General features: G+C 37.7%; 2 protein-coding genes across 5 annotated transcripts in view; one reads left to right on the forward strand and one right to left on the reverse strand.

The window, feature by feature from the left end:
* The window catches only part of pip4k2ab (phosphatidylinositol-5-phosphate 4-kinase, type II, alpha b), a 20,014-nt gene extending 10,534 nt beyond the window's left edge, over positions 1 to 9,480 (forward strand). Inside the window, exons 5-11 of one of the 2 annotated variants that reach the window (XM_046876331.1) lie at positions 847 to 993; positions 1,108 to 1,146; positions 3,075 to 3,173; positions 4,202 to 4,315; positions 4,542 to 4,794; positions 4,899 to 5,002; positions 6,489 to 9,480. In XM_046876331.1, coding sequence (XP_046732287.1) covers positions 847 to 993; positions 1,108 to 1,146; positions 3,075 to 3,173; positions 4,202 to 4,315; positions 4,542 to 4,794; positions 4,899 to 5,002; positions 6,489 to 6,569 — 837 coding nt within the window. In that variant the 3' untranslated portion in view covers positions 6,570 to 9,480. The remainder of the gene's footprint in view (positions 1 to 846; positions 994 to 1,107; positions 1,147 to 3,074; positions 3,174 to 4,201; positions 4,316 to 4,541; positions 4,795 to 4,898; positions 5,003 to 6,488) is intronic. The other variant, XM_046876332.1, reaches the window with a different exon arrangement.
* Positions 9,481 to 12,642: 3,162 nt separating this feature from the next.
* On the reverse strand, positions 12,643 to 20,812 carry bmi1b (bmi1 polycomb ring finger oncogene 1b). 3 transcript variants are annotated; one of them, XM_046877040.1, is made up of 11 exons: positions 20,374 to 20,812; positions 16,782 to 16,849; positions 16,402 to 16,533; positions 16,201 to 16,297; positions 15,139 to 15,194; positions 14,962 to 15,012; positions 14,775 to 14,883; positions 14,578 to 14,620; positions 14,390 to 14,488; positions 14,188 to 14,268; positions 12,643 to 13,939 (listed from the first exon to the last, which is right to left on the reverse strand). In XM_046877040.1, exons 3-11 carry the CDS (start codon positions 16,517 to 16,519, stop codon positions 13,607 to 13,609), a joined length of 987 nt encoding a protein of 328 aa, XP_046732996.1. In that variant the 5' UTR covers positions 16,520 to 16,533; positions 16,782 to 16,849; positions 20,374 to 20,812; the 3' UTR covers positions 12,643 to 13,606. The 3 variants fall into 3 exon arrangements, with proteins under 3 accessions (XP_046732996.1, XP_046732995.1, XP_046732997.1); XM_046877039.1 differs by having other exon boundaries at positions 16,782 to 16,854; XM_046877041.1 differs by lacking the exon at positions 20,374 to 20,812 and adding an exon at positions 18,406 to 20,349.
* Positions 20,813 to 22,025: the final 1,213 nt, after the last annotated feature.

Raw genomic sequence — 22,025 nt, forward strand, 5'->3', positions numbered from 1 at the left:
TACGAAGGCCGGTGCTCCCTGTAACTGTGCGTGCAGCCTTGTGCTGCCATCTGTTGTTGTTTTACAAAACTAGTCTCAAAACCTTTTTACACCACCTCGCAGATGGAGATCAAATAAAAAAAGAACTGTTTGATGGAGCATTTTCATTCGTCTGCATTCCTTTGGTTAGATTGTTTCAGTCTATGATTTACAGTCAAGACTGCATGTTCTTTACATTTGCTAAAGTGCACATAGTGTGGACTTGTTTATTTATTTATTACCTATTTTTCCAGGTAAAATATATGCTTTTTATCCTCCAGAGATTATGATTTAAATCCAAGTCCATGACCAGGAATCCAAGAAAATAAAGAGCCCATGTTGTCAGAATAGAGTTAAGATGAACATTGGCACCTGTGAACAAATGTATGTTGAATAGGGCAGATAGCGCATTCCTCTGAGTATATTTACTGATCTGAGGAGCAGTTTGAAAAGGTCCACATGTCTCAGGGAAAGAAAGTGTTAGCCTTCAGCCCTCCTATTGGCTAGTGGTATATATATATATATATATATATATATATATATATATATATATATATATATATATATATATATATACGATATACACATATGTCTTAAACTACAATAGGTTCCCATGATAAACCAGAAAGAAGGAAAAGTGCAGCATTGTAGCTTCATTTCTATGAATATATATTTTGCCATTTTCTGTAGTCCATCTAGATTGTGTGTGAAGTGTGTAGGAGCTATGATCAGAACAAGGCAGTCATTGTGAAGCAGCTGAATCACCCTTACCGTGAACTCTGGTGAGCTAGAGCTTCATTTGTATGTGTTTTCTTTTTTCATTTGCAGTATATAGTGGAGTGCCATGGCAACACACTTCTGCCTCAGTTCCTGGGAATGTACCGCCTCACGGTGGACGGAGACGAAACCTACATGATCGTCACACGCAACGTTTTTAGCCACCGACTACCTGTGCACAAAAAATACGACCTGAAGGTGAGCACTCTGAGGAGTCCACAAGGACATTATTACACTATACTACACTATAACAGTTCTGTTACATATAACATCAGCCAGATGTGTACTCAATACTTAATACATTATTTTCAGGGATCCACAGTTTCCAGAGAGGCCAGTGACAAAGAGAAGGTAAAGTAACTTCATGAACATTATTATCTTTTCTTTTTTTTTTAAACCTCTGAATGAATCCAGATGCTGAACGCATGCTTCATACGTGTGAAGTAATTCATACGACTGCCGCATGCACGTGCACGTTTGGTACATCGCATGCACGTTTTTAATAAGAAATTTGAGATGGTTGTGTGCGGAATGTTTCATCAGGTTCAGTTTCGTTGTCAGGTCATGTACGGGAAGTATCTAGCGTGTATGAAAACAATGAGGTTCTCATCATTTCTCTTGAAAGGCACTGAATTTGTGCTCTGTATTGATTGAGTGTCTTAATGATTTCCTTTGTTTTATCCCTTCTCTTGCTTGAGTGTGTGAACGTTATGGTGCAATAGTGGTTGTACTTTCCTAAATGCATTGAGCCGAACTCGTTACAAACAGAGAAGAAAAAAATCATGGTGTATAATAATAGTGTTGTTTAATTATTTTACTGGAATGACAATCAGTCTGAGATCCAGATATTTAACTTATTATATTATACTAGTACTAATAGATAGAAATAAAATTAATAATAATAATAAAATAGAATAGAATTTGAATTATTCTGAATGAATAATGAGCTCCACAGATACTGTATATGAACAAAGGTTTGTGGACACCTGCCCATAGTATGTGCTTTTTGAACATCCCATTTCACATTTAGATCCCATTTAATCTTATAATAACCTCATCTTGAAGATGGAAGATGGTTTACTAGATTTTGGAGTGAGATTTTGTCAGGTACTGATGTAGGTGAGAAGGTGATGAGGCCTGAGGTGCAGTCAGCGATCACATTCATCCCTCAGTGGGGTTGAGGTCAGAGCTCTATAGCAGGAGATCCAATCAATTCCCATGTTTAGTCTCTTCTGAGATGTTCCACTAGATTTTTGAAGTGTGATTGTGGAGGTTTGTGCTCATTCAGACACAAGGGTGTTAGTACAGTCAGGTACTGATGTAGGTGAGGTGAGGAGGCCTGGGGTGCAGTCAGCATTCATGGTGATCCCAAAGGTTTTCAATTGAATTCATGGACTCATGTAAGCCAGATCTTCATGGAGTATGCTTTGTGCACAGGGGCATTTTCATGCTGGAACAGGTTTGGGTCGACTCGTTTAAGTGAAGGGAAAATGTATTGCTACCGCATCCAAAATCATCAATTGTAATCCACGACTTTTGTGGTAACAGTTTGGGGAAGAACCACATATGGCTGGAAAAGTCAGGTGTCCCACTACATTTGTCCATATAGTGTATTTAGACCATCATGCTTTTTATTCTGTTTGTATACGCCATGTAATCTATTGTTCCTATTGTACATATGTACAGCTGTAGTAATGTTTTTGCCTGTGTGCACGCTAGCACAAAAGTAAATATACTGATTCTAATAAATGCATTATGATTTTTGTTAAATCTTCTGAACTGGGGATCCAGCAAGGGGCTGCCTGTTGCTTTGTGAAATCTCATGCATAATGTATATATGGAGGCATGTGAATAATTTGCATGTGTATCTTTGCTCTCTGCCCTGTTCTGCATGAACTCCCTGTTGGCATGTACAGTATATGATGCTGTTTTGCAAACGATTTCTCGGTGTGAACAAAAGTGTCCTACGCACTATTATTTCAGCAGGGATGTTTTTTTTATATGAAATGTAAATTAATTTCAAGTGTCTGAATCATTTTTAAACATTACTAAACATTGTGAACAAGAGATTGCATCAGATTTCCTCCTGTTAATGCACTTGTGCATCATATTGACCTATTATACTTAATGCATTTTAACGATTTTACCCAATTGTAAAATCTTTTATTTCCCTGAAATATATTTAGTGATTAATTAAGTTTCGAAGCCAGCCAGTCTAATAGATTTCTCGAATGCGTTCATGAGTGAAGCTGCATGCCTCTCGTCCTCTTCTCCACCAGCCACGCCCACCTGAAGACGGCGCTCCAGCCAAATCCCGCATGAGCCAAAAGCTCCAAACCATCCGGATCGCCACACGTTTTTACTGCGCCATCAGACACGTAAGGACACACCCGCAAAGACGTCACACACATACGCTCTGTCCTGATTGGATGCCCCAAGGAAGCGCAAAATCTTGTCCAGATGTAACGTCATGTCTTCTTCCACAGTGAGAGTGTCTCTTTGTTTTCTTTAATTCTATAAACACTAATAAGGATTTATGGGAAGGAAATTGCATTTTTAAACATTATTATATCATTCTAATTTATATGGCACAGTGCAGTCTTTAATCCTATCTGCATGAAAGTATTAACTTGGTTCCACAACATTATATGTAGCAATAAATGGATAAAAATGATAAAAATTGAGGTCTGGTAAACTGCTGTTATATAAAAGGGGTAAAGCAGATCAGAATGTGCTGTTTTAGGACAAATGATTTACTTTGTTACTGAGCTACTGAGAGGGTCTCTACAGCGTCTGTAATGTGTACTAGAAAAGGTAACGTCATGTCTATGAACTCGCTCTGGTCCTCCTGAACGCTTTGCTTTGTGCTGTAGAATCTTATGATTGAACTGCTTGTCTCATGTGGCCTCTGTGAGAACAAACATATGCCCAATGTGTCCTTTTCTCTGTACCGTCTCTGTGCAGTGTTTATTATTTTATTTATATTAATTTTATATTTTGAAACTGGGGATAAAACAAAAGAGACATTATTAAAGACACTTCCACTGGAGTGTCGTACTGTAACGTGTGTGTTGGCAAGCACAAAATCAGTGCTTAAGCTAAATAGTGCCTGTTTTTTGATTTCATGAAGACAGAAATGTGTTTGAATCATAAAATATACACGTCTGTGATGCTTCGCTATGCAGGATATGCAGCACCTCTGAACTGGAGGAGAACCGTGGGCTTGTGTATGGTTGAGTGCGTTCTCAATTTGCATATCTATTGAGTGGGCTCTTCTGTGCTGCTTTTGCACTTTTTTTTATATTTTGGGTGATTTTAAGGAAAATATATTCACTGATAACTCTTAAAGTCAGGCAGAAAAGGTTTATAATGAGTAATACTTTTTTCCCCTTAATTTATACACCAGACTAAAGAGCTCCCAACGTACAAAGATAATGACTTCATCAATGATGGACAGAAGATCTATATAGACGAAGAGAACAAAAAGATATTCCTGGAGAAGATGAAGAATGATGTGGAGGTTTGTGAATCATTAGTACTGAAACATGATTGTTCTTTTTCATTTTCATCTTGCTTTTTGTGCAGTCTGCTTCCTTTATAGATTAATAGAAAAAGTTCAATACTATTGCATGAGAATTATATTTAAAATGATTTGCCATGTTCTTGTCATCTTACTGTTTTCATCCATTTTCTGACTTGATCACTCATTGTTGAGCTAATAGGTGTGTGTACATGTGTGTGTGCAGTTTTTAGCCCAGCTGAAGCTCATGGACTACAGCCTGCTTGTCGGGCTCCATGACGTGGAACGAGGAGAGCAGGAGCAGCCGGAGGAAGAGATCGAGGAGAACGAAGGAGGAGAGGAGGAGGGAGCCGAGAGCGATGGAGGAGTGACCGGGTCACCCCCCGAGAGTCCCAGCAACACACTCGAGAGCAACAAGCCACTAGGGCCGGGAGAGTTCGATCCCAACGTGGACGTCTACGCCATACGCAGTCACGAGAGTGAGTGTGTTTATTCAGACGAGTGTAGCAGTATGTACAGAGACCATTTATTAGTCCTGTGGTGTTTGGTACTTAATGAAAAATGCATTTACTCTGCATCGTAGACGCACCCAAAAAAGAGGTGTATTTTATGGCAGTAATTGACATCCTGACACCATATGATGCTAAGAAGAAAGCAGCACATGCAGCTAAGACAGTGAAGCATGGGGTAAGACCTGGCATTTACTATATACACAGTACATATACAGTATATATCAACATATGGAAATATTGTAACAGCTGATTTTTCCAGCTATAGTGTTTCTTTCCCACATAGTTGAAGGCACACTATTGTACAGGATGTCTTTGTTTATGGTAGCATGACATATTTCCTACGCTTTAACTGGAGGAACCAAACCTGTTCTAGTATGATACCCCTGTGCACAATGCCAGATCCATGACTTACATAGGTTTATGAACAATGGAAACCTTTGGGATGAATGTGAACGCTGACTGCACCCCAGGACTCCTCACCTCACCTACATCAGTACCCGACTTTACTAAACCTCCACAATCACACTTCAAGATCTAGAGGAACACCTTCCCAGAAGAGTCTAAATGTGGGAATGTGGAACAGGACTTTCGAAAAAGCAAAAAAATGATTCTTATGGTCAGGTTTTTCCAAACTTTTGTCCATATCTTAAAAAAACCCAGCTTTATGAAGAACCGAATGTATTTATAGATTATATTTGTTGGAATCTCCCTGAGATGTAAAAACTTGACAGGATTTTGAGATTGTGATTAAGTGTGCTTGGATGAGCACAGGGGGAGTCTTTAGTCTTTATTGATCACAGCAGAAGCACAAATCTACAGGATGAAGAAATACAGAGATTATTCACACCAGCAAACTTTAAAATCACAAGTGTGTTATTGTTTCTGGTTAATTATTTGAACTGCTTTGTTTCTTATTTCGGCAAAGCTTTAGGCTCTTGATTTTAGTTTGAGCTGATTAAAGAATAAACTATGACAATAGTTTATTCTTTATTAGTAGTATTTTTTTATTGTACTTTCCAAGCCCTGATTGTTTGGATGTTTACGGTCAGCATTTGTTTATTTTACATTTACAACGCATATTTTGCATATTTTAATGACACATTACGGATTTAAACACTGATAAAGTGACAGAAATGACCCTCAGATGAAACGGTGCTGAAAACAGGATGATTGTCTTATCATCAGGAGATCAACTCTAAATCCTGCCGTATTTTGCCAAAAGCCAAGGGAGAAAAATTGGCGTTTCTTGTAATTTTGAGTCAATTATATTTAGAAAGGGGGAGCTGGTAACTTAGTGGTTAAGACATTGGACTTTGGAGCTGAAGGTGGTGAGTTCAAATCCCAGCCACATCAAGCTTCCTTCTTTGGGCCTGAATGAGTATGTCTGCCAGATGCCATACGTGTAAATGTAGGAAATTATAGGCATCTGTGAGCTCATGTATGCAGAAGATGCCAGACAGACACTTTCGTCTGAAAATGTTGCAGCATGAACACTTCACTTGGTAGCTGTTAATGATGGGAAAGCCGGCTGTTGGGTGGGAATTATCAAGACCAAGGTGGTGGGAAGATGCTATGGAAAAAAGACATTTCTTGAACAAAACTTCATATCAAGTTAGCTTTTCCTTCTTTTCTGTTTCTAATATTTTCCCTCTTGTCTTTAGGCTGGAGCTGAAATCTCTACAGTAAATCCGGAGCAATATTCCAAACGGTTTTACGACTTCATCACCACCATTCTGTCCTAATCAGGTCAGAGGTCAGTCTCAGGACCTTGAGCTCAAGCCTCCGAGCTACTAAGAGGCTTTTATTGGGATCCATGGACATTTCTCAGACCTGTCTGTTTACAGTTTTTTTGTTTTTTTCATCTGTTTTTTTAACATAAATTAATAAATGGGTTTATGGCTATGGATGGACAAACATATAGTTCTGCATTATACCGTGTTGTATATCTGTATTAGATATTGTTCATTGGGGTGTTGAGTGATGCTGTTGTGTGTTTATTGTATGGAAACCTCAAAGCTGCTTTTTTTTTTTTTTTTTTTTTTTTTTTTTTTTAATTCTGTCTTACTGCAAGAAGACATCAGACCAGGATTTTTTCCTGAGTCAGGGTTAAGCATTGTTTTGGATCAAGGCTGCTTTCACACTTTATTCACCCTGTTACTATGGCAACGCTCCAAGCTAGTTTCCCATAGCTTGTTTGTTGAATTAAGTACTTTATAATGCAGATGACAAAGTTTTTTGGCGATTTGAGAAATTGATGTGTGCAACATGACTTTGTGCAGCCAGAGACAAAGTCACATTGTGTTCTGTTGAACATCCCAAAAACAGACGAAGCTATTTTTAGTTACGTTGCACCATTTGGCAAAGAAATGTTTTTTATAGTCAGCATGTTGTAAATATCTATTTTTGCTCTGCAGCTATGTTCCGAAATGTCACACGGGCAGTTTTACAAGTGTGAAAGCAGCCTGAAGAGATTTTTCAGTCAGGGATTCCCCATTAAAAGCACAAATTATTATCTGTCAGTGAAAATACCTGTTTACGGTACCTGTAGAAGGCTATAACTGCTATTACAGTTATAACCCCATTGTGGATTGTTTTAAATCTTCTACTAAACACATGTAACCTTTAACCTTTTAGATAAAGAATTACCGAGATCGTCTATTTAGATTCACCGCTGGCTGGAGAGTTTACTGTAAAGAGAAGAAAACCTAAAAAAGTTGTTTGCACATAATCTGATGCAGGAGTTCTGAACCCCTTTCGCACACAGTTTGAAGTATGATCCAGCCGCACAGTCAATTAGAAACCTCCTGTAAAGTTAGAGCAGGAAAGAAAACCTGAGACTGTTCACGGCTGGATTTAAGAACCACTGATCTAATGCACCAAAATATTTATGCAAATGATGCCAATTACATCGCTGATTGCGTGTTATGCAATTAGTAGTGAGACTGTAGTGGGATCTTCAAAGAAAACTCCACCCTGAAGCACATATATGCTTCTATTGAAATATGTGTTCTGTGACTCTGTTGCTAATTTGTTAGGCGATGCCTTTGGAGATCTCAGAAACAACAGGCAGCTTTTTCGTTTGGGTCACACACACGTGATTATTAATCCATCCAACGTTAATAAGTGTTGCGAAGACGTTACAGCAGACTCGGCAGAGAGAGCTAGACAGGATAAAGGATTAAAGCGCTGCTGCATTGCCGTCTTTAGGAATCCCCCTAGACTATTATCAGCATGGCATTGTGGGAAATCACAGATCAACACGTCAACAAGTTTAAACCAAACAAAAACGTGTAAAAGAAATCGATCTGAAAATCCTGTTATTTATTCAGATTATTATGCAACACATTCAGGGTGGATTTTTCCTTCAAGCCGTGTTTAAATTTTGAGTGAATTAGATCATAGGATTAGAGATTATTATTATAATTATTACTGTATTAGCACATTAGGCTGTTTCTATTCTTGGAGAAAGTTTTTGTGTTTTTAATTAACAGTAAAACAATTCTATCAAACAATTTGCCTATATTATTTCCTTTCGGCATATGCAGCAAAAACAGGCCGTTCTTCCAGTAGGACATTTTTATGTTTTGGCGTTTAGCATTTAAGCTGCACTGTAAACTAAGAAACAAACAAAAACAAAACCTTGTGAAAACGATTGGTACACCTCTCCGTCTCGCTGTCGGTGTTCCTCTTCTCATACCTGTAACTCTGTACATTAGTATTATATAAAGACGTAGTCCCAGCTGTATGTTTTACTTCTTCCAGGATACTATTCTCACCCTAATGCAGATCATCTGCTCACATTATCACTATATACACTGTGCGAGAGCGTGCCTTTTAAACTCGGAATCGTTTCATTTTGTATTCAAATGTTTGTTTGTTTTTTTGTTGTTTATTTGTTTGTTTTTAAACGAAAGTTTGCAGACGTTATTTTCTACCGAGGGACGGCTGATTTTTGGGCGAATCTCAAGGCGCTTTTGCTCTTTTCCTGTGATGTGTAAATATATCCAGTGTAAAATATTTAGATCTTTTAACTGAACGCTGCCAAACGTATAAGAGTTCAGAGTCGATCCAGCAGTCGTGTTTCAGTGTTTGATATCGATGTTTGTTGTGCAGCTTTCGAAAGAGATTTTTGAAAATATTCTCAGTACAGTGCTGGTCTCTTTTCAGTGTGTATAACTGTCAGTGAATCCGATTTATTACTTCGAAATGAACGACTATAAGCCATGCTGTTCGATTTCTAACGCAGAACTTTTTAATCCTGAAAGCTACTGACTTTGAACCTCGTTATTGTCCTGCTGTCGCCTGATGCCCCTCGCTACGATTCGAACCAAATCACCGCACAGGCAAATTGATCTGTTCAGAAACCTTCTCATGAAAAACGTACCTACTATTCACCAGTCTGTGATTGTAACAAGTGTCAAAGGAAAGATCTGAACACGTTTGTGAATGTAAAAGAGATCAAAAGGACAAACCCCTTTAAGAGAAATGCTGTGAAAGACACACGGTGTGACAGGAGCAGACGTCTACCTGATTGTCATCGCTGTTGTGAATCCTGTCATAACTGTGTGCAGTTTTTTTTCGTGTGTGTGTCTGAGCAATGTTTTGAAGGCACCTCAAAATCAGCATCGCTTAATAAAATGATGCTTTACTCAACATGAATGTCTGCTTCAGTACACGTTCCATGTATCTAAACCCAGCGAGGAACAAAACACAGAGGTGTGATTTTATGGGAAAAGAATCCATTTTATCTTTCCATCCTGAAGTTTTCCAATAATATCAAATCCTTCAGCGTTTTATTCTGATTGCAACAGAAACAGTTTTATTTGAAAATAATGATTTTTTTTTTTTTATCCAATTAAAGTTATGTTTAATGTTGTAATACGTTTTTCCCTCTCATGACCTACACTGTATGGACAAAAGTGTTTTTGAATTTCCAGCCCTACGTGGTTCTTCTCCAAAACGTTACCACAAATTTGGAGGAAAACCTTTGTATCTGGATGCTGTAGAATTCAACCAGGAGATCCAAACCTGCTCCTTCATGGAAATTCCCCCGTGAACACGAAGCAAACTCCATGAAGATATGCTTAACATCGGAACGTTGGAGTTGAAGATCTTCTGCTACGGAGCGCCAACCTTATTGAACACCTTTGGAATAAATGTGAATGCCAACAGCACCCCAGGCCTTCTCACCTTCTCACCTTCATCAGTACCTGACTTTACTAACACCCATGTGTCTGAATGAGCACAAATCTCCACAAGCACACTCCAAAATCTAGTGGAACATCTTCTCAGAACAGTGGAGATTATTCTGACTGCAAGACTAAATGGAATGAGATGTTAAAAAACACATACCAATCTTATGTTCAGGTGTCCACAAACTTTTGTCCATACAGTGTACGTTATATCAAGAACAAATATATACAAGAAATATTTCTTAACTTGATAAACAAACACAATACACCAAAAGACAAAAAAAGAAGAAAAAGAAAAATGTGGAAATGATGCACAATACAGATCAAATCTAAAATCTTTATTCAATTTTAACCTTTACATTCCCCACTCTGAATTTTATTTTTATTATTTATTTTTAGAAAGCTGTTTGTCAATTATGATGAATCATGATAAATAAAAAAATTTATTTGTCTGCAAGAAATGTGAATTTCTTTTTTCACTTCTAAAGAATTTTCTCAGGTCTCTCATGGGTTAGTATTGTTGTGCATCTCTGGTCTTCATCTCTATGTTTGATGAACCTTAAGCCATTGAACACTCTTTATCATCATCTCCAGCTTTGTGAAAGGTCAGCATTTTCTGGTTTTAGGTAAATCCTTATTTTTTTATGATTTCCATTGATTTTATGTGCCAGCAAATTGAGTTTCATTCTGTTGGAATTGCCAAAGTGTAAATAAATCCCAAGTCACCTTATTGAGGCGCAATTAAACTTTTTTTCTTACTTTATTTCTTACTTTAATTTTTGCGGAATCACTAAAACATGCGTATGATTTATTTCTAGAACTCTGGATTTTAAATGAATTTGCAGTGTTGGATGTGTCCAGCAGGGGGCGCAGTGAGGGCAGTGTAAGGCCTCTAGTCCACAGCGTTGCTGCATAAAGATTGAATTATTTTTAATTGTGAGAATGAATTCAGTTGAAATGAGCAGAAAAGTTAAATTCAGCTGTTTGCAATTTAATAAGCAACATGTGAAAGCATTTAAGTTTATTTATTTATTTTATTTTTTTATTTATTTTTTTATTAAAAATGAACAAACCTTGTTTTTTATATGTTAATAACGCATTGATGTTTGATTTCCGGTTTGTAGACTTTTCCCACTCGGATTAAAAAGAGCTGAAGGCTCTGGGTCTGTCTGGAGATTTCTATATTATGGTAAGTCTTTTTAATTTTTTTGTTAGCAATAATTGGATGTTGTTGTTGTTGTTGTTTGCTTGTAAAAGAGAGGGCTGTGAAAGGCAAATTAGTTCGTTTTCAGTCTTCTTCGTGTTCCTTCTTTCATTCATAATTTCACCTGCTGTCAGAACAAATAAAATTGTCGATTAAAGCGGTAAAAACAGAGGTCCAGGTTTGCAGCTCCACCGCTTCTTATTCTTCTTGTCCGATGGCTGGATAAATAACAGGGTTATTAAATGCTCCATATTTATTTGCAGTATAGTTCACTCCTGAATGAACACCTGTACTGAAAACTATTTCAGTATTTATGCAGACTTGCTGTAGTTCATGCAGCTTATTTCTTTTGATGAAGGCCTGTAACATAAATAAATACATAAAAAAATTATCCGACCATATTTATGCCTAACAATTTATTTATTTGTTTTGTTATTATTATTATTATTATTATTATTGTTATTATTATTATTATTATTATTATTGGCTGGTCTCAGTTCCACCAGAGCATCATGAAGGAGATGTGATTATCTCATTATTATCTCATTATTATCTCTAAATCTGATTATCTTTATACAAGGATGTTACGATGCTTTAAAAAATTACCGAATAGTCGAATTGTTTTCTATTATTTATATATTTATATATTCGGATTGTCTGTTCATTCTGCGTAACTGCAATAAATTAATAAACAAACAAATAAATAAATAAACATGCGAGCGCGTGACGGTTTTTTTAAGAGAATAATAATATCGTTAAATCTAAAAAAATATATTTTGTGTAAAAATTTATACAGAAATAATTGATAATAAAACAGGACTCACTTTATAGCAGCATAAAGGGGAATATTCCAGCACTGTACAGGGAAAACGCATGTATACAGAAGCGTGAATAAAGTATATTCTGCTTAATAATAATTTAAATAAATAAATAAAGACATACGGGTATAAAATAAACAAAGCCTTGTGACGTTCAAACTTTCAAAATATTTATTTGTTGTTTTATTCTGATTGGTTTATTATAATGTCGATTTTTTTTTTTTTCTCAAATCCTTTCAAACGCAACCAAAAGAATAAACAGGGAATTGAGTGGCAATTTAAATAAAGTCAAATGGAGGAAGACATGCTGGTTTTCTCCGCGTCACTGAAATGTCGGAAATCACCCGCTAAACGGTGAAAACACCAAATTATTTATTACAAAGCGGAAAAACGAGGAAGTACTGGTTTGTTCATGGTGTTGACTTGCAGAGGAAATTTCCCCGAAAATTCATTTAAATGCTAAACCCTTTTTCTAAAGTCAAAAACAAGCTGTACACTTAAACCCACCTTCAGAAATGATCATAATCCTTCAAAACTTCATTGTTTATTATTCACCAAAGCAATACAACAAAAAGGCTCAGAACAAAAGGTGACATTTGAGTAATAAAAACGTAAAATGTTTATTCAGATACAGGTTTTTATATCGTACAACAGAAAACCAGACACAGGCCTGAAAGTGTTTTGGCCAAAAATAACTTGTCAAATCAGTTTGACATTTGGAGCACAAAAGACTGAAATGTCCTTGTAGGCAAATAAACAATAAAAAGACAAATATTTTTTAAAGATGAGAAATAAACCTAATCTGGTCATTTCTAATGTCCATTGGTGAATTTAAAGGTCGCACTTCATCATAATTCCCTCCATCATCTTCTTGGAGAGCATCTTTAAATTGTCTTACCAGCAGAACCATCTGAAGAACTTTCAGAAGCAAAACAGGTTCCTAAAGAACTCCGATTTCAACGAGAGCATCCAAAAGTATCTCGTTTATCCTTCATTTTGTCACATATACATTTCTTTTTTGAAAAGTACAGAGCTTAACACTTGAATAAAAAATACAAGGAGAACTTAAAGCCCTTAACGTTTGTGACGATTAATCAGTTGTCTTTATGACCAGCTGCTCAGGACTCGTTTAACGCTGCTTCCTGTTTAAAGAAAAAAGACGATCAGCTTCTACACACTGAAGCTCTAACCTACATGAATGATTCGGAGTTTATACAATAGAAGATTCCTGGCTTCCATCCTTGGTTCTTCATGCACAAAACATACTTCATGATCTCTATTCAACCAACAAATGCTTAGTAATGGACAGGAAAAAAAAAGTCATAGTTAAACATACGTACTTAAACATACATAATACAAAAGGAAATGGTGATTTGGTGAAGAAACTGCTTTTTGAAAAACACCTCCCGTTGCATGGGCTAACTCTTAAGAGACCAGAGTTATCAGACGTAGCTTTTCTTACCAAGTCCAAAGAAATCACTGTCGCTCACTATAATCCCTACAAACGTTGCGTCCGAGTTTGCAGCTCTACTTTTGGCAGATTTTCAAGTTTATTAGACGTTTCGTCACCCGAGAGAATTGGACCCATTGACCGAACCCTTGCTGGCTTTGTTAACGAATGAGACTTGGCCATTGGGCCCGGCTTTGTTGGACACTCCGTTGATTGGTGTGAGATGAGAAAAACTCGAGTGGGAGGATTTGACCGGGGCGCTCGGACTCGGCAGAGAAGACGACGTGGAAGGTGTAGGAGCGTGAAGGACGGGGCTGCTGAGCTTTTCGCTTCCAGAGTCACTCTCCGTTTCAGGCTTTCGGCCCGCATTCCCACGGCTTGGTGCGCTGCTCAGCTTTAGTTTCTTACAGCCAGGACGAACCCTGTACTTCAGAGGCAGTGGACCGTTCTGCAAAGCACATCGTTCGGATCATTGAACGGTTTTTTTCATGACTTTTGCATATTTAAATTCACACGTATAAGACATTAGGCATTCATTTGGATTCAAGTTTAATGGGAAGTGATTTAGCATGAGTTCTAAACACATAACCTTCTACTCATAAACTACAAACTCTAATATCGTGTCTCGGATTGGAAATAAACAAAACAGCAAGACTTTTAAAAGGGAGTAGGACCAGAGCAGAACGTTTCCCGTACCCGCCTCCATGTGTAGATATAGGCGATGTCCATTAACGTGTAATAATCCTTTAGAGGCTCGTCTTCATACATGACCTCGATCTGAAAGATTTCAATTATATTGTGTGTCATTTTATGTATTTCCAGATCCAGTGTCATTATCAGTGTGTTCAAGCAAGGCTTTAGGAAGTCTTTGCAATTGCAGGTAGTCAGAAGAACCTACCTGAAAGGTGCATGGAATATCCATTTTACTTCTGAGAAACTTTCTGAGATGCATCACAGTCATAGCAGCCGGGCATTGCAAATATCTCTTCACATTCGCCTGAGGAGGTGAAATTAATTATGATTTAAATCAATCGTGAATTTTATCACCTGAAAGTTGGATTATGTCATTTAGAAAGGACGTTTTACCTCTTTCGTGGGGTCTTTGTCTTCCCTGTCACCACTTCCCAATCTGAAAATAAGTAAAGATACATGCATGATAGATTTTACATCTTTTATTTTTATAAACAACATAATTAATCCAAAACCAGACCTCCCAAAAACTCTGAGCACAGAAGTGGTAGATCTGATGAGAAGCCACAATTAGGTTGTTAAACTTGACCTACCTGCTCTGATCAAAAAACTCAATGGAGAGACTAATGATCTCATCATCAGCGATTATTCTCTTGTCCTCATCGGCTACTTCTCCCCGATCCTCGTTCGATCCGTTAGCAGCTGGGAGGAAAATATCATATACATCTGTTTTAAACTGGGATTATTATTTAATAAGACTTTTTTTAAAACTGTGTTTACCATCATCTGATGGATGTGCTGCATAGAAATCTCTTCTTCGTTTCATTTCATCTGAGGGACACAGATGTTAGATTTAAGGTGTGAGCACATCAGAATAACGACACAAGAAAAAAAACTATAAAAAATATCGAATTGTTCTTCAGGCAGAACGTCGAGAACGCTAGATTAGACACTTACTTTTGAACAGACCAGGCACCAGTTTGTACACAATGTCCTGAAGGGTTTTATCTGACCTGGAATTCACAGGCAAGTGTAAATTATGTGCGAATGTTAGTTATTTTTTCTGAACAGGTATCAGCAGACTCAGGTTTGGATTACTACAGTGTTCATTCACGTTCTAAACACCACAGAACAACTTCCAACTACAAGCTCACAATTGGAAATGAAGGTAACAAACTAAACGTATTCTTCTTGCTGTGATTATGGTTCCATGGTGATTGTAACTTTTGTAATTTTTTTATTTCTACCCAGTGGTTCGTATGTTACTTTATCAAAGGATTTACGAAAACAGTTTGTCTATTTTACTCCAGTTCAGTTCAGTAAAAAGTGTCATTTTCTAACTAATTTGAAGCCAAAACAAAAACAGCGTTGAACAAGAAGTTGTGGCGAGACCACAAGCAAAAACCTACGCTTCTGATGAAAGAGTGTGTGGAGAAAGTGTTTTCTCACTGTGTGTGCATAACTAAGGAAAACTTCCTCTGTATAAAGATCTGATGGGCAGGAGAATGGAACACTGACATGCATCCATTATTCCCATCAAATCTCCCATTAAAGTCCCATTAAAGTCCCAGAACGTTTATATTTTTTACTCGGGTTGAAATACAAAAAAAGGAGAAGGTTTCCTTTTACTGAAGTCATATTTAAGCATAGGATTTGACCTTTAACTCAAAAATATATGACTCGACATAACAAACCACTTATGCATTTATAAACCTTTCAGATAAACATACACCACAGTTTCCACATAAAACATACAAAAGAACTGGATCTAAATAACATTTCCAATCCGACTGCAACATACATATGTTTATTTGTGAAAGTAAATGTGGGAAATAATGTCTAACATTTGCATTAGCCAAAGAATAAGCGTTCTTTATTTATACAGGTCTCGATGGGCACATCTGAGCATGCGCAATTGGCACAATTGGAAAGCTAGAGCTTAATTGTGGTTTGATGTCGCATACAATCAAATGTAAATTTACCAAAAATGGTCAGTTGTTTAGTAAAATAAAGTTGTACCTGATATTGAGCAGGGGTTTGGTTTTGTGAACTTGCACGTCACATATGGGACAGTATTTACTGGTCTCTAAATAGCGCACGATGCACATTTTACAGACTGTAAAGAAAAACAAGGCAAACATTTTATTAAATTTTTTTATAAAACACACATAAGCGCGCGCGCGCAAGTGTGTGACCTTGTAATGTAGTAACTGTTCTTACATGAATGAAGACATTCAACGATGGTGGTGGCGTCGATAAAGTAACCGCCGCATAACACGCACATCAGATGCGGGTTTAGCTCCGTGATCTTTATCCGCGTGGTTCGGTGCATCGTCATGAGGCCTCGCGCACCTGCGGACACACACGAGGCACGTGAGGGCACGTGAGCCGAGGAGTTTTTAAGTCAATAGGTATTTTACTGTTATTGGTTTTGCGCACTAAAACGCACGCGCATTTCATTGCACGCATTTTATGGACTTCTTTAAGTGTCCTGTTATTGCATGAGCTCATTTTAAGAGCAGTGCCACGCCGCGCGTGCGTTATTTTAACACCCCAAATCTCCAAAAAAAGACTAGGTGAGTGTTATGATTAAAACCGACCTGCTCACAGCACATAGGCCACTCCAGGAAAATCGTCAGGGACCTTGGACCCTATCTGGGACCCTGGGCTGCACTGACATGCAGATTAAAATCAGAAATAACATCAGATTACACATGTGCAAATTTAAAATCATGTCTCACAGATTTACAGTATCTCCTGAAGAGACATGCATGACCAGTTAACCATGACAAATTATTAAATGCATGTGCAACTCATCAGATCACTGCCACCGATTTTCATTGCTTTAATAGTTCTAAATCTTTCCAACTCACTGAAAAACACGGATGTGAAAGTACAGACATTTCATCATTAAAACAGGGAGTCTATGCTAACTTTCACTTATCAGGCATCTAGCCTGGGCTTTAAAATAAGATTTTTCTATTTAGAATATTCTTATTTTAGCAAATGCACACTTAAAATTGCATGAAAAAATCTGTCCACATATATAAAAGTTTATTCTCAGTTCCTGCGAGCCGAAAAAAAAAACAGTGGAAAGTTGTTTATACGTATTTATTATTTATCTGTTTACTTACTAAATGATTTCTTTTTTTATATATATAAAAATGATATGATTATAAAGGAGATCTGGCACTATTTGGAATAATTGTGTTTTTGTGGTTAAACTGGTAGAGTAATGCAATGAAAATCGGTTTACTGCTTGAGGGGGTTTCAGATGCACAAAAATATATCAATGTACAAACCAATGCAAAAATTATACAAAAACTAAAAGAACATGCAATTAACATAACTGACAAACTACAGAGAAACAATGTGAATCTGTGATCTGAATTAATTCAGCTGTGATTATCACATGGTGCCTAGAAATGACCGAAATCAACGTCATAAACAGGTCATAACGCGTATTTGAGATGTGCGCATTTCTGCAAACGAAGTAGATGAAAAATAATCAGAATAGTGATGATGACTTTTTTTCATCACCTCAATATTGTAGTTTACCTTCTGAAGTTTCACACAGGTCATACATTTATTAAAATTAAATGCTTTTTACCCATCATTAGATTTCTCTATTTTTTACAAGTACACTGCAGTCTTACAACATTAACAACAAATTAAAAACAAAACGCTCAGTGCTGTAAAACCGAACCGGATACGGTTCTTAATTCGGATTGTTCCCTGAAATCGTTTTATGGTGTATCAATGCACGGTCTAATCATAAACTAAATCAATCCCCGAGCTGTTTAAACACGAATTAATCGTTCAGGTAGTGAATCTTTTCCTGAGGAGGATATTTTGCATTATTCCCAAGTCCTCAGGAGTCTTCAGGAGTTTACAGGAGCTTCGATGTTTCTGGACATCATGGAAAATTGCACGTGAATCCGTAACAGTAACCTGTAATATTTATTTACTCCATGAAGATGTTGTAGATGTTTGCATTTTAGGGTTGCGTTGGTCATGAAGGACCACTCGGATTGTTCTGGTGGAAAGACTGTTTTTCAAAAGCATTTGTTGAAATGAAAATGTGGAGGCAAATCAATTCCAAATCCATGACATGGTATGACATGGTCGCACTTTGAGACCATCTTTGGGTCTGGGGGGATGAGATGGTGTGAGAGAGAGAGAGAGAGAGAGAGAGAGAGAGAGAGAGATAGAGAGAGAAAGCACCGTGATTTACAACGTGGATGGGGAAGACCACGGGTTACCGAGACTCGGTGTTGCCATGGAGACAGCGGTTGGCACCATGCCAGTAGGTGCAGATCCGTGCGGATTGCCGGATCTTCCAGTTTATGACACATGAGCATTAATAAGGCGTAGTTGAACCACACCATGCTTCACTACACTCCTTTGATGCAGCATATGTTTCAGACCGAAAACAGGCGCTACCTCGGCTGCCATTTTGCCACACGGTTTCGGCACGAGCGCCATTGTTTCGCGTCTAAATATTTCCATATAAAGGCGTGGGGGATTTTTTGTTGTTGTTATTTTCCGCTCGCTCTTCTTCTCCATCTCTGCTGACATCTGAGCCACGCTGGAATGGCTGTAAAACGGATTTGAAGGAGGGGGAAGATATATAAGGCAGCGCGCGTGAAGAAGCTGCACACCCCGCCTTCCTTGTCGTTTCCTCTGAGTCGAAAAGAGGAAGCCCGCGAGCTTTGCGAGCAACATCATCACGTCTTTTGCAAACACGTCGGGATCTGCAAACGCCAGGATTAACACGGATCGGGATGCGATCAGTTATTCCTTATTAATTACAAAAAAAAAAAAAAAAATGATCACGTGCCGCTAATTGACCCTGAACCCCGTTCGAATTGTTCAGCAGGACACAAAGACGAAATACTCACTGAATATTCATATCAAATACTGCAAGGATGAGAATAAAAAAAGGGTGCATATTTTATCATTTTTATTTAATCACCACTTTTATATTTTCTTGATTCAGTAGAAAAGTCAGTGCTCCTACATCTTCCTCATCACACACACCTCTTATACTCATCCAGCAGGAATAAATCTTTCTCCAACCCCATGACCATCTAATTGCTTGTCATTTATTCCATCAACTCGTGTCATGACTTTTGCATTTTAAGCTAAAATCCTGTTGGAGGCCACAGAGGCTTGAGATTGGATTTCAGGATGAGGAGATGGTTACAGGTTCTTCTACTAAACATCCTGATTAGAAGATAAAGAGAATATAGGAACATTAGAATTGATGCCAACTTAGAACAGGTTGATGGATTTGTTGAATCATCTGGCAAACAGCTGTCGTGTTTAATGCAGCACATAAAGGCTAATAATTAAGAAACAGGTCAATCCAGTGTACCTGGAAATCAGGTGTTAAACTCATAACTGCACGTGCACCACATGTGTTTCTAGGATCAAACTTTTTGATTCGAATATTTTTGGTAGATACACACTTGTCCCAAAGAGGAACTTGTGTGCTTGCTATTTTACTACAATGCTTAGAATCTGAACTCTGTTCATCTCAGGTTTGCTGTTGGAGGCAAATCATCCAGACACAAAACTTTAATTTGCTAAATAAAGAGACACCTGATTTATTGCACTGCTATTCAAACTGACAGATGAAACTACGATTATAATAATTCTTTATTAAAAATAGGATAAGTCGCAGGTCGCACTAAAGAAGAAGAGGAATAAGAAGAAGATGAAGAAGGGTCAGCATGTGAAATCAAGTTCATAAAATCACATTGCACCACCACAATACGGTTATGTCGATTTTTCTGCAAATCTCCAGCGTCTAGACAACACGTGTGTATCCTCTGAAACGATGTCTGTATAATATTTTGTCAGGAACAAGTGATAGAAAGTGGTGCGGGTTTCGTGACTCATGGCGCAGGTTTTGTTTTTTTTGTTTTTCTTACAAAGTAGATGCAACACGCACAAAGCGCGTGAACCACAAAACAGCTTTCCAACAACTCCACGTGCCTCACGCGCGTTTCTCTCATGCATACACGTAATAACGCACAATCGCGTTTTTTTTTTTCACGCGTGCATGCTGAGAAAGAGCCACGAACACGACTCAACGTTGTGGCGGTGGTGCAACAGAAGACACACGCAGCTCATAACGCGTTGTAAAGTCCGCATTCACGCACAATCAACCGACCGCACAATACGTACCTTCTCCTCTTCGCGAGACGAACCCACCAGCGCGTGTTCTTTTCTGCTTTTTTTTAATCGAGAGCACACGACGAAAGTTGTGAGTGGATCAGCAAAAAGCCAGTGTGAAGCACCAAGCGGCCATCTTGGAGTGAAGTGCACACTGGCTGTCAGTTGCAGTGGTTATAACGTAGCAAAGCCGCCGCGTTCATCTCAGCCTCGAACAGAGAACGCCTTTACACACGCAGACAAAAAAAATATTACACCGCAAAACACCCCTCCTCCTCCCCCCGCACGATCCCACCCGATCCGATCCACACGCTGTGAGCAAACCGACCGATCTGCAACAACGACCATAACAAAAAACAAGGTGGTCGGTAAATTCCCGGTTGAAGATCGCTCTTCTGCTCCAGTTTCAGCCCCTGCTTCAGGAAGGTGCTGTCGGAAACTGACACCACCGTCCCCAAAATGGCTTTAGTCCGACCGCCCCGCACGTGGTCACGTGGTCTCATTCCTTACGGGCGGTCTGGGAATTAGAAAGGGGGGGGGGGGGTATTATCAATAGAAGACCCCCCCACTTACCCACCCAGTGGTATACACTCAATGTGAGACGGGTTTCTACCTAATATAATATAATACTATATACACACGTGGCTCGTACGCAAAAGAGCAAAAACCTGCATTTTCATATTTTTTAACACAAAAGAAAAATCAAAAACCTTTTGTATAACAAGACCCCATAAAAATGCTACTAAACTGTACATAAAAGGTACCTCTTTATTTCTGTAGTACATATATATTGTGTCTTTTATATGGTAATGTAAACGCGTTGTGTCTCTAAAACGATTTCAAAAAGAAAAACATTACAATTTATTTGAGTTAAGAGAATATTTACAAAAAAAAAAAGCAAGTCTGCATGTAAGAGATATAAACAGCGAAATGTGTACTCTTATAGGTGCCGCTCAGGGCTATGGTTTAGTACCATTCCAGTTTTCTCCCTCAAGCATATATTTATTGTTTGTGTGCGTATATATCTTAAAAAAAAAAACACTTAGAAAACCATTTATATAATATTATTATTGTGTATAGGCTGGATAAGTAGGATAAGTAAAATGAGTATATATACTTTATAAACTATAATAAGATTTCATTCTAACACTATATCAAATTTTGAGATTACATGCTATTTAAATGTAGGATTTTAATGTAAATATTAATAATGTATGTTTCTTGGCAGGGTTACTTTCACAAAAATTGCTATATACATGGAATTGCTAAAAAAAAAAAAAACAGATCTGGAAAGTCTTTCCAGAACCCTTATATGCTCAAGTTTCTGGTATCTATTAGAACTTAAAAATATTTTGAAGCATTATACTCACAGATAATAAACAGTGATGAATTAACAGGTATCTCTAGATATACATCAAATCAATACAATTAAATAAGAATATAATTATAGTTGCAGAAACATAAAAACGTTTTTTTTTCTTAACCCAATTTCTTAGCAAAGTCTCCCAGTCACAATATTTTTCTGCAAAATATATATAAAGACAAGAATAAATCAGGGAGAAAGTAGTCTACCTATAGTTTTATTTTTGTCTTTGCAAATATGATTTACAGTATTTCATCATTGTCTCGGTTCTTGTTCACATTCCCCCGGGTTTCTTCACGGA

The sequence above is a fragment of the Silurus meridionalis genome, chromosome 20 (assembly GCF_014805685.1).
Source record: "Silurus meridionalis isolate SWU-2019-XX chromosome 20, ASM1480568v1, whole genome shotgun sequence".
NCBI classification, from domain to species: Eukaryota; Metazoa; Chordata; class Actinopteri; order Siluriformes; family Siluridae; genus Silurus; species Silurus meridionalis.